The 12769-nt window shown below is 39.2% G+C and overlaps 4 protein-coding genes across 4 annotated transcripts; 2 read left to right on the top strand and 2 right to left on the bottom strand.

The window, feature by feature from the left end:
• Window positions 1-1363: 1363 nt before the first annotated feature.
• Window positions 1364-3039, bottom strand: LOC115230546 (potassium voltage-gated channel subfamily A member 10-like). The gene is made up of 2 exons (XM_029800700.1): window positions 3023-3039; window positions 1364-2669 (listed from the first exon to the last, which is right to left on the bottom strand). The coding sequence occupies exons 1-2, from the start codon at window positions 3037-3039 to the stop codon at window positions 1364-1366; spliced, it is 1323 nt and encodes a 440-aa protein (XP_029656560.1).
• Window positions 3040-3508: 469 nt separating this feature from the next.
• Window positions 3509-4202, bottom strand: LOC115230522 (coiled-coil domain-containing protein 103-like). The gene is made up of 2 exons (XM_029800681.1): window positions 3927-4202; window positions 3509-3890 (listed from the first exon to the last, which is right to left on the bottom strand). The coding sequence occupies exons 1-2, from the start codon at window positions 4182-4184 to the stop codon at window positions 3519-3521; spliced, it is 630 nt and encodes a 209-aa protein (XP_029656541.1). The 5' UTR covers window positions 4185-4202; the 3' UTR covers window positions 3509-3518.
• Window positions 4203-7519: 3317 nt separating this feature from the next.
• On the top strand, window positions 7520-8457 carry LOC115230545 (AFG3-like protein 2). Its single transcript, XM_036499692.1, is given in 4 exon segments — window positions 7520-7870; window positions 7873-8049; window positions 8051-8212; window positions 8245-8457. Coding segments are annotated over 4 exon segments (894 nt in total). The 3' UTR covers window positions 8449-8457.
• On the top strand, window positions 8457-9161 carry LOC118761614 (AFG3-like protein 1). Its single transcript, XM_036499691.1, has one exon. It carries the CDS (start codon window positions 8552-8554, stop codon window positions 9116-9118), a length of 567 nt encoding a protein of 188 aa, XP_036355584.1. The 5' UTR covers window positions 8457-8551; the 3' UTR covers window positions 9119-9161.
• The last annotated feature ends 3608 nt before the right edge of the window (window positions 9162-12769 follow it).

Raw genomic sequence — 12769 nt, 5'->3', positions numbered from 1 at the left:
GTCTTTTTGCACTTGTCATTGCACCCACAAGGGAATTGTGCTATCAAATTTCTGAGCAATTCGAAGCTCTGGGAGCTCTTATTGGTCTGTCTTGTGGTTGGTTCTGTTTGTTATTGCAGCTGTCCTCGTCGGGGGAATAGATATTGTCACTCAGGCGGTAGTCCTGGCCAAAAAACCCCACATCGTAGTCGGTGAGGACTAAATACTGATGTTTTAGGCACTCCTGGAAGATTGGTGGAGCACTTGCAGAACACAAAAGGGTTCAGTCTCAGATCTATCCATTTTCTGGTGCTGGACGAGGCAGATAGAATCCTCAATATGGACTTTGAGAGTGAAGTTGACAAAATATTGGAGGTCTTGCCCAAGAAGCGTCAAACCTTTTTATTTTCCGCAACAATGACTCGGAAGGTGGAGAAACTGGAGAGGGCCTCCCTCGTCAACCAGGTCGATCGTCTCGAAGTTTCTTCCAAGTATCAGACTGTCGAAAAATTAAATCAGTCATATATATTCATTCCACACAAATATAAAGTAATCTGATATTATATGTTAGGATATTTACTTGGTTTATATCTTGAACGAATTTTTGGGTAATTCGGTGATAATATTTTGCACGACATGTGTTCAGGTCCTCACGTTAACCCTTCTCGTGCGCAATTTGGGGATGTCAGCGATTCCACTGAATGGGAAGATGGCCCAAGAGAAGAGACTAGCAGCTCTTAACAGATTCAAATCCAAGCAGTCGCGGATTCTGGTCAGCACTGATTTAGCCTCGCGGTGGTATTGAATTGATGTTTTGTAGAGGGTTGGATATCCCCCATGTCGATTTGGTGGTGAACTACAGCATTCCGATGCAGCCAAAGAATTATGTGCACAGGGTGGGGAGGACGGCCAGAGCGGGCAAGTCAGGGGTGGCCATAACTGTGGTCACTCAGTACGACATTGAGTTATATCAGCGAGTCGAACATTCCATTGGCAGACAATTATCTCTCTATTCGACTGACGAGGAACAAGTCATGGTAATGGCCGAGAGAGTTCTGGAGGCTCAGAGAATGGCTAAGATGGTCTTTGTTCGTGTTCATTTTTAGGAAATTGGAAGTGTGGATCCTTCTGGAAAGAAAAAGAAGGCTAAACACGATGGCCTCGAGGATTCGGAAATGTTCGGTCTCAGCAACACATTTGCTACAAAGAGGAAAAAGAGGCGTCAAAAATGATTTTTCAATATTTCTGTGATATAAATGTTTTTAATTTCTATAATAAGAAAATAACAGGTTTTTCTCTTTAAACAAAGTTAAAAAAATGTTCACCTAATTAAGGCACAAATATTAGAACATTCCAAGCTGAAAGTTCCATAGGAAATGTCATTTTATATTTTTGATTCATTTGAAGGACTAACTTTCGACTTGGCCGAGATGTGAGATTTGTGTTCATTACCAGCTTCTGTATCATTTCGGAGGATTTTCTTTTTTTCGGTCTCGAGTTGATAGAAGTGGTTGAAATTGGAGACAATGACAGGCACGGGCAAGGCAATGGTCAGGACCCCTGCGACTGCACACAACGCCCCGACAATCTTACCCCACAGACCGATGGGCCGAATATCCCCATACCCGACGGTGGTGATAGTTACGACTGCCCACCAAAAGGCGTCGGGAATGCTGTTGAACTGCGTGTCCGAAAGGTGGAATTCGGCAAAGTAGACTGCACTGGAGAAGAGGACAACAATGACGCACAGAAAAAAGCCGAGCATTACCATTTCTCTGAGAGAAGTTTTGAGGGTCTTGCCCAGGATTTGGAGACCCTTTGAATGTCTCGACAACTTGAAAATTCGAAAGACTCTGACTAGTCGAATGACTCTGATCACTTCAATACTGCTCGCCTCATTGTTGTAGAATTCTTTAGTTGCCAGAGTAATAAAGTATGGAGTGATGGAAAGTAAATCGATCACGTTCAGCAAATTCTTGGCAAAATGACACTTTTGGGGTGAGAGAATGAACCGTGCCACGAGTTCAAAGGAAAACCACACAATGCAGGCCGTCTCAATGGCGAAGAATGATTTCTCATACTCTTGCTTGATGTAGTGATTCTTGGTGGTCACGTTGTTGCTGTTGGTCGTTATGGTCGTCACGGAATATTGCGGGAGGGTCTCAATGCAGAACATAGTAATGGACACCATGATCACACAAATCGACCAGGCAGCAAAAATCCTTGCTCCGAGTGAGCTTTCCGGATATTCAATGATCAACCACAGCCTCTTCCTAAGCAGTTTTTCTGGCAGGACGTCCTTTTCCTTCGGTTTGGACAGGTTTTCTTTGCGGATCTGAGAAATAAGTTCCGGATTGAGACAGAAAAACTCAATTTCTTCGATAAATATTTCGATGGGAATATTTGGAGGGTACCGAATGGTCCCCCCGCTCTGGTAGTAGTACAATATGTGTTCGAAACACGACCGAGAACGATTGAAAAACAGTTCGTTCTTTTCCTCGTCGTAAAATTTCATTCTTGTGTTGGAACTGCCCAAGAGCGTGTTTGGGAAGGTTTCGAGTGTCTTGATGTATGTTTCGAATCGGAGGCCACTGACGTTGACGACGATTCTCTGGTTGTTTATTTGAATGTCTTGTCTTTCTGCGTGGACAAACTGGGTGTCATCCTCTGATTCTCGTTCTTTGATGTTGCTAAAAAATGTAAGTACAGGAATTAATGTTGAATAATTAAATTAAACTGAACAAGTGATCAATAATTGATTAATGTGGGAATATTATGGGATGGCTATGATTAAAGAACATGTGTCCGACTACTCGAGCACGAAATGGACGAGGAAATAATCTTAAATACCCACGTTTTAATGGGAACTCCGTAAAAAAACGAGACTTGCTGCATTCGAGTAAACGTACTTGAACTCTGTTTTGGATGTGCTCTTATAAATAGCACTTAACGAAATGTATTATTGATATAAGTATCGCGCTCATATTGCAAATCCTTTTGACATCATAAATAAGATTTCGACGAGTTAATCTATAAAAAAGACATTAAATCAATTGCCATTTTTAGCTTTTTAATCCGACCGCCTTACTCTACAGTTTCTTAGTGGCTTGTTTACACACAAGTTTAGTTTTAATCATCAATTAATCCTTTTACGTGTTGTCTAGATATACGGATCAGTATCCAACCAGCATAATTACTCAATTGTGCGTCAATAAAGTTTATTTTAACACTCAATTATTCTTTATTGTATATCAATTTTACTTTGTTCGATTAAAACTGCTTTTCCTCTACTCGCTAATCTGATTTATTTTTGTTTAAATTTAATCTCAAGTTATTAAACGCCAAATTATAAAAACCCAAATCAACTTGATTTTAACTAAATAATCCACTGGCAACAGGGGAATTAAATACAAGGCATTTAATTCAGCAATAGTAAAGTATACATTAATAGTATTTTACAGTAAAAAACAGTTCATAATTTCTAACCCACAAATACCTGGTAAACAAACTATTATTAATCAAAAAAGAGATTAATATGTTTAGGACGAATACAATTCGAACAGTTTTCGCAAAGTCTCAGAATTTATGCAAGAACTTGATAATTTCTGAAAGAGAGACTGGCAACAGTGTTTGGTCTGGGGGGACATAAAACTGGTCACGAGTCGAAACCCTCTGCACTGACTCAAAACTTTGAGGATTTCAATAACGACTGGGAAGGTTATTTCAGTGTAGTCGTGATTATCCAGAGTAACAACCAGTTCATCGAAAAAGTCAAACCGAAGATCTGTTGAAAATAATTTCTTTATCCCCACAGGTCCTACTTGGCTTACGAGTTGAACCTTTTCTTCATCAGAGCATTCTTTCCAACAAGTCATAAAATGGGAAACGTTTTTAATTTGGTGTTGCTGCAACTATATTGTCTAGATTCAACTTTAAAATATGAAAACTAGTCTTTTGGTTTCGCCGGAATTTCCAGTCTTTGAGCGTGTGCAAGAAAGTAAATTCCATTTGCACCCTTCTTGTTTAATTTCACTAATGTTTTCTTTTTTGTCAAGGGGGCGGAGATGTGCGCCCAGCACCATTTGCCTAAACTCTTCGTAGCTTCCAACCCTTTGTTCGACAGCCCGTAGTTTCGCGTCATTTTTTTCCCAATAGCGCCTTTCTTCTTCAATCATGTTTTCTAATTCCAAATCGAGTTTTTTCATATCTATCGAATTTTTGTTCATTTTGCCTGTTGTTTGGCAACAATACTATTTCAAAATTTTCATTTCTCAAATAATAAATTATCAAAACAGGGCTGAAATTATTTCCTGGTTTAATAAACTAATGTTTTGATAGATTATCGTCACAAAATTGCGTGGAAAACCACAATGGTGCCCTCTCACTGATCGTTGCCCCATCTTAGGGAACTCTGCATAAATATAGTCTACCTTTATTTTTATGGCGAAAGATTCTTGAGGCCTACCAAGAGTTAGTGGGTTAACCCAACTAATATGGATTCGCATTTATAAGGAAAGAGCAGTCATTTCAGTTAGCTAATAAAACTGATTGTCCATTACTAAAATCACCCATTGCTTTTCTACTAATAAATTAGAGAGTAAGGATCTCTAAAGAGAACTACAATACAAAGTTAAAAATTACTAAAAGTATATTAAATGACAATTTATAAGTGATTCAATGCCTGCTTAATTGCTTCGATTTTGTTCCCTGTTTCTTTCTTTAGTTTTTCGAGTTTCAAATCGAATTCTGAACAAAAGACTTGAACACTGTCATTGACGTGTTCGACCTGCCTATCGATGTGCATACTGACACGATCAATCTGCAGGTTGACTTCCACAAGAGAACAATCTAACTTGTGTGCCACCTCGTCAAGTTTGGCCTATTTATAAGGCAGTAACTCAAACATTTCTGATTTTGTCGTGCAGTTCCATTTCGTTGAATCTGTTCTCCAAAGTCGACAGTTTTTCCTTGATTTTCTGGCACTCACATTTGTCTTTCAGTTCGTTCTGAATTGAAATCAGTCCCAAAAATACAATTCGAATGTCGTAGACTGACAACCTCCCTTCGAGGACTTCCATCACATTCTCTCGGAGGGACTCCCTCTGACTGTCAGAAAGTCGAAAATTTTCCTCACAGTAGGACTTAATTTGGTCGTACATTTCAAAACAACTCTTGTCAAGCGCCTTCATCTTGGCCAAAATTTCCTTCAACATCAGCTCCGTCTGTTCTCTGCACGTTTTTTCACACTTTTCCATAAGGCTGCTCAGGTTGCAAAGTTTCTAAATAGGGTGAGTCTCATGTACCTCGTGGATGGCCAGTTGGTAGTCCCCTAAACTCTTTTCATGACTTTCCTTGAATATTTCGAACGAGAGAGCCTGGGATTCCAACAGCTTGAGGCTTGTTTCCACTTTTGAGTGATTTTTCGACATAGAATCGAGTCTCCCTGCAAATCCGCCAACATCCATTTGCCACTTTTGCTCAAACCTTTCGATATGACTTTGGACCATTCTAAGACCCTCGAAATTCTTGGATAAACTCAACTCTGTGTTCTTAGAAAGGTTTATCTGAGAGAAAAACCTCAATATCCCTGTCAAGTTTACCCACAACATTAGTGAGCATTCTGATTTGGTTGTCGGCCTTTATTCGGGCACTTTGTTCTGCCTCAAACAACTGTTTTGAATTCCTGACCGAGTCGGAAAGAACTTTGTTAATCGAGACAGTTTTGTCGATGAGTTTGCCCGTGCATTTCTCTTGGTTTGTCAAGCGATTTGATAGCTGGTTGTACTCAGTTTGTCCACACTCACGAGATGTCATTGATTTGTACGGGCAGAGAGCATTAATACTTTTATACGCGCTCTATTGACTGATTGTACTTGGTCACACAACACGTCAACGTTGCATCATAATTATACAATTGAGCATGCCAAGTGGTGTTCATTCAAAAAGCATGTTTTGGTAATATTAAGCAGTAAATGACACAACTATTCATAAATAACGACAAATCTTCACCCGGCTTCCTCAATTGGGAATATCGGAGGTATCTTAAAGATCGGAAGGATCAGAAATGTTGATGTCCGTCATACAGTCGTTTTCGGCCTGAAAGTAATTAGTGGATAGCAAACTGATTCATTCTCGCTGTTTTGGTAATTTTTAAGTGATATAAAATTTTTCAATACAAGATAAAATTGTCTGGCATTAATAATTATAAAATGTACTCAATGTTCACATGGGGAGAGAGAACGCTCATGTTCATCGCAATGTTATCCAACAAAAGGGTGTTTTCTTCATAATACTTAAAATAATGATAATAAAACACATTTTTTTTGGTTTTTTTGCATTTTTGCTGCCTCATCCAAATTTGATTTTAAAAGACTACAAGAGAAGCCGGGTTTAAATTTTAAATATGTTAATTCTAAAAAATTTTAAATTTTCAGGAAAAAGATCTTTTTGACTATGTTAATTATATTTAAATATATCTTCTAATAGTATCAAATAAATATAGAACTAAATGAACGCAGAGAATAAAACAAACTGGCCTGCTTAAGAATGAGTACCCAGCCCCTGAGCGGTGCTTAGTTTAACGTTACTCCTGTGAGACAACAGGCTGCCTTATAGACGACTCTTAGGACCTGCTCCGGCCGATCGGCTTATGGAAATGTTTACCGGAGTCTGAGGACCCGTATTTAGCTGAACGAGTCCTCCTATACATAATCAGGAATAATGTCATGGCTATTAATTTTATAAAATAATGTAATTAAAAAAAATAAATTTAAAATTAGTCTTGTCATGGTGAGTAGTGCCGCATAATATACACCACTCGAACACGACCTTAATGTCATAGATAAAGCAGTTCAGAAGAGTGGTTCCCTTGCTTTTTCAACGACCCTTCATCGGTCAACGACTAAAATCAACCCACAGTTTCCGTCTGTGGTCCAAAGACGAGAAAGAATTAGAAAAGTTGTTGAACGACGCCAAAAAATTATTCCGAAACATAAAAATATTCAACAACAAATCACCCAACGGTACTCCTAACAACCGACTGTGGCTGTACGCACTGCTGGGGGTTGGTCTCATGAAGTATTTGCACTACCACTCCTCCTTTGTCGAGATTTCTTTCAGGGAATTTGTGACAAAGTACCTCAGCATTGGACGGGTAAGTCACTCGCTTATTCCGTAGGTGGAGAAGGTTGTCGTCTTTGACCACGAACTGTGCTATATCTACCTCAAACCTAATGAGAGGGAAGAGGAAGTCCAGCATGACTTGTACATGAGAATTGGCAGTCTGGAAACATTCGAGCGAAACCTCCAGACTGAGTTGACTGCCCTGACAAATGAAGGAGTAGAAACCCCTGATGTTGTCTTTAAAACAACTCCTTTTATGTTTTTCTTTTATTTGAGTGCTCTAGATTTTCGGTGGCCAAATCGTGTGTCTTTAACCTCGTCCCGTTTCTGTTGATCGCCTTTCTCATCACCCGAGGAGCCAACATGGTTGGGGTGATTTGGGGATTTCCAGATGAAGGGTGGGAAGGGACCGACCTCCATGTTTGGTTTCGGGGAGAGCACTGCCAAGGTCGTCAAAGAGGACACCGGGGTCAGATTCAAGTCTTGTTTTGCTTTCGATTGCAGAGATGTGGCCGGGTGTCAGGAAGCCAAGCTAGAAATCATGGAATTCGTCAACTTTCTTAGAAATTCCGCCAAATATAGAGAATTGGGAGCCAAGATACCAAAAGGCGCACTTCTAACGGGGCCTCCAGGAACGGGGAAGACTCTGTTGGCAAGGGCCACAGCGGGGGAGGCGAAAGTACCCTTCATAACCGTATCCGGTTCGGAGTTCCTGGAAATGTTTGTGGGAGTCGGTTCTTCTCGGGTAATGACTATTCTCTACAGGAATAGGTTCGGGACATGTTTGCAAAGGCCAGGAAGAACGCCCCGTGCATTCTTTTCATTGACGAGATCGACGCCGTAGGGAGAAAGAGGACAGGACGGTCGTTTGGGGGATACAATGAGCAGGAGAGTACTCTTAATCAATTGCTCACTGAAATGGACGGTCGGTATCTTAGTCTTATACTCAGGGTTTTCTGCCTCCTCTCAAGTCATTGTACTGGCAGCTACCAATCGGTCAGATGTCCTCGACCCTGCCTTACTCAGACCTGGTAGATTTGACCGTCAAATCTACGTGGGACTGCCCGATATCAAAGGCAGGGCAGGAGTGTTTAAAGTTCATTTGGGAAAGGTGTTATGACTCTGATAAGTGTATAGGTCAAGTTGAACTCTCCGGTCGATGTGATCGCCCGCCAAATGGCTGCTCGGACCTCAGGGTTCTCTGGGGCTGACATTGGGAACTGCGTCAACGAAGCTGCCCTTATCGCGGCGAGGGAGGACGCTAAGGAAATATCTGAGCTACATCTGGAAAGGGCTATCGAACGTATCGTTGGGGGTACTCTAATCACTAAAGTCTGCAGGTCTTGAAAAGAAGACGCAAATTTTGCAGGCTGCTGAGAAGAAGATTGTAGCATATCACGAGGCAGGGCATGCCATATCGGGCTGGTTTCTTGAACATGCGAATCCTCTCATGAAAGTGTCGATAATCCCCCGAGGAAAGGGTCTCGGCTATGCACAGTACTTTCCGAAGGACGAATATTTGCAATCCCGAGACCAGTTGTTGGACAGAATGTGCATGCTGTTGGGGGGAAGGGTGTCAGAACAAATTCATTTTGGGCGAGTGACCACTGGGGCTCTCGACGACCTCCAGCAAGTCACCAAATTGGCCTATTCCCAAATTTGCATGTTTGGGATGAGTGACCGAGTTGGCAATGTGTCCTTCGTCGTGGATAACCAAGCTGTCAATAAACCGTTTAGTGAGGAAACAGGCAAGATCATTGATGAGGAGGTTCGGTCGCTGATTCAGTCCGCCTACGACCGGACATATTCACTACTTGAGAAGCACGGGGAGAGTGTGATTAAGGTTTTTTCTGTCCTTTATTTTGAGGTGGCTGAGAAGTTGATAGAGCAGGAAGTTTTGACCAAGAAGGACTTGACTGATTTGATCGGCAAACGACCGTTTCCAGAGCAGTCGACTTATGAAGAATTTGTAGAAGGGACAGGTCTGGATTGTTTTGTTAGTTCGAGGGTCGTTTGAGGAAAATGAGGAATTGCCTCTTGGACTTAAAGACTGGAACAAGGACAAAGTGCCGACTTAATTAATTAGCTGACTGTTATATAAATTTATGGTGCTATATTACACTAATCCTATTAAATTGTTTATAATAGTCCGATTCTTGCGCAAGGAAAATGTTCTGGGTTGTTCATTTGAGTGTCTTATTTTTGTGCAAGTTGTCTGTGGGGGATTCTGATATTGTCGATTACTTGGGAAACACGTCCATTGCTCGCGAGACGTTTTTCAAATTCACGGTTTATACAGTCAATTTGAAGAATCGGAATCAGTCATATATGAATTGGTGGAAAAACACTACTTACACCTATTACAATTTTCGATCGAATAAAAATATTTTACTGTTCAAAAAATATTTGGAAGAGACAGTATGGTGGAACGTTTATACTACTTTTTACAACGCTTCTCTTGGAATTACAATGAACTTTTACAACACAATTGTTGCAAACTACAATAAATCTATTAACTTCAATGTCACTGCAAACTACAATAATTCTACGAACTCTAATGTCACTGCAAACTACAAAAATTCTACGAGCTCCAATGTCACTGCAAAGTACAATAATTCTACGAATTCCAATGTCACTGCAAACTACAATAACTCTACGAACTCCAATGGAACCAAATGGTGGCTGAATGAGCCTTTTTTAAGCGTGAACATGAACGCACTAATAAGGGGAGGTCTCGCAGGTGTCACCATGCCGTTCAGTAAAATTGTGGGGTATGTGATAGTGGGGATATCATATTTGATTCCGATATTGGGAATAATCTACTCTGTCATGTAAGAACTGAGATTATTATTGTAGAGTCATCAAGACATAGAGTAGCACATTAATTATATAATCAGATTACTTTGTTTTTTCACGGATATTAGTATTTATCGGTCCTGTTTAACTCATAATTAATTAATGTCCAATTAATTGACTTTGCTTACAATTGGGTAGGTCGGACAGAGAATGTGAAATTCTCACAATAAAAATCGTCGCTTTGTGAACACAATTCAATTTGTTAGAAAATAAAAAGACAAATGGATTGGCTATTAACAATGATCGGTAGTCTGCCTATTCTATGACAGAAAAGATTAATTTCAATTCAACGCCGAAACAATAAAAAAACAATAAATACGCGAAAATTCAAACAAGAGATAAGACGGGGTTTATTGGATACGAATCACTGAATGATTAATGTGCTCGAGCACTTTTAGAGTCATTACCAACATCACGTTAGTCACTCAATCTCAGTTGATTTCGGAATGACTCATCACAGTCAAAAGTCGTAACTAACATGTCATGCACAAGAATTGATGATTAGGCAAAGAATAAAAATTGCGATATTTTTTCTGTTGAGTATATATTACGCTCGTCGCCACGAAACTTGGAATGTACGCTGAAAGATGGTTTGATCAGGAGAACCGTTCTAACAGTCTTTTTCCAGTACCCCTCACCAATGAAAATAACTACATGATCCACGAACGACAAGAATTTGATGGTTACCCTCCCCCATACTCCAACGAATATTTCATCAACCATTCTCGCCCTCAAGCACCCCAATCTTATGGAGACGTGTATCTCAGGGGACAAAGCAATTTGGGGGACTATTACCGATACTTTAACCAGTCGACAAAGTGCACTCATTTGTTCAGACCTGAAGTGTTATGTGAGGAAAAACATGTGGGAATTCCATGGATCAAAAACATATCAAACAACTGTAATTTTTATTCTTGAATTAATAGTGGAAGTTTCCCAGGTCGACATGAAGAGAACTCGCCAGACGTACACGAGGAGTCAGACACTGGAGTTGGAGAAGGAGTTTCACTACAACAAATATCTAAGCAAAAAACGACGCATGGAAATATCAGATATGCTAGAACTGAGCGATCGGCAGGTCAAAATCTGGTTTCAAAACAGGCGAATGAAGTGGAAAAAGGACAACAACATTCCCAGGCTCACTGGCCCGGAAGGGGACTATTCACAGCATTTCAAAAAAAATCAAAAATGAATATTATATCAACATTTACAATATAGTCTGATTTTATCTAAATAAATGCAATATCACTTTCAGATCAAAGTAGATCAGTGCAATTAATATGGACAAATCAATACAAAAAATGACTTTTCTTTGAATCGGCCACTTCAAAGGATAATCATCTTTTCTTTTTATTCTCAGTCCCTAGACCGAATAAATCAGCCATTTATTTTTATTCAAAGAGCAATTTAACATTTTTGTTCACCGATTTTTCCCTTTTTGATTACGTTCAGTCAATAAGTTCAAACTCGACTTTTTTTATGAGTTTGCAAGTTTCAACGAATGGAATGATACATCGAATGAATGACGTGAAAATGCTTTTTTGGCAGTCGAATAAATTATGTCCCCATTAATTGAGAGCATGACATTTACAGGGTGTTTGGATGTTCGTTTTATTGCTGTTTAATGTAACACTTGTTCCTGCACAAAGATTTATTATATTCGATCGCAATTCGACAGTTCCCTCGTAATTCTAATGAGTCCCTTCCTATTTAATAATGATCATTGCAAACATAGTTTAAGAAATGTATTCCGACTGGAATTTTGAGTTTCGCCAAGAGCATTTGTTTTTTATTTGACACTTAGGAACTGATGTTCAATAAACATAAACAAAAATGTAGCAATGGGAGTTTTATTAAGTGTCCATCCAGATTTTAAAAATACGATACTAGTTGACAATAATTGTATTTTCGTTCAAAGGGACCAGCAAATATTTTTGCAACCATCAATTTTTAGCATTCAATCATTTTCTAATAATGTTACTGCAATGGACTGTGCTTCTATATACAATCAGTTTCATATTTCTACAGTAAGAAAATAAACTTATTGACTTAGACATAAAATTGACTTTCGCTTTATTAGTTCTTATAGGCACTGCGATGGGTGGGAAAGAATGTTCTTGTACAAAGAGCCATTGGGTAGTGTACTACTGTAGCTAAGGAGTTGAAAATGACTGTTCATTTAAGTGACAGGGTTCTATTTTTGAATACGTTTGAGAATGCTTAGTTGTGTCCTCTACTGTAGCTAAAGAGTTGACAATGACTGTTCATTTAAGTGATAGGGTTCTATCTTTTGATACGTTTGAGATTGCTTAGTTGTGTCCTCCTCAAGGAGGTGTAAGATTTACTTAAATATTACCCCATAGCTATCTGATTATAGTAATCTAAGTATAAAGTGAGGATTAATTGGATTAAAGTAATACAGAAAAGATGCACATGCATGTCCTTTTAGTAGATGTCGTGGTTTATGCATTGCGGTTACAAACCATTCCAGATTAGCAGGACTTCTCAAAATGCATCTGGGCAGTTGAATTTAATTATAGATTATCAATTCACTAATTAGATCATCTGAATTGATCGAGGGTTAATTTAATTAGCGACAAAATGTGGGTAAATCTCATAAATGACTTTTTTTTCATTATTATGTTTACTATTTTATATTTCTCTTAATAAATTATTGATCTATATTTATTTGATAATTAATAAAATCAAATACTCGACAATTATCAACTTTTGTTATGTCCTCGGCCGAACCAATCTATGCTCCATTTTTTGGAATTATGGGCTCAGCCTGCGCCATCATATTTTCAGGTTA

Source organism: Octopus sinensis, unplaced genomic scaffold (assembly GCF_006345805.1).
Source record: "Octopus sinensis unplaced genomic scaffold, ASM634580v1 Contig15734, whole genome shotgun sequence".
NCBI classification, from domain to species: Eukaryota; Metazoa; Mollusca; class Cephalopoda; order Octopoda; family Octopodidae; genus Octopus; species Octopus sinensis.
Note: the sequence above shows the minus strand (reverse complement) of the source record. Positions and strands in the feature narration are given on the sequence as shown.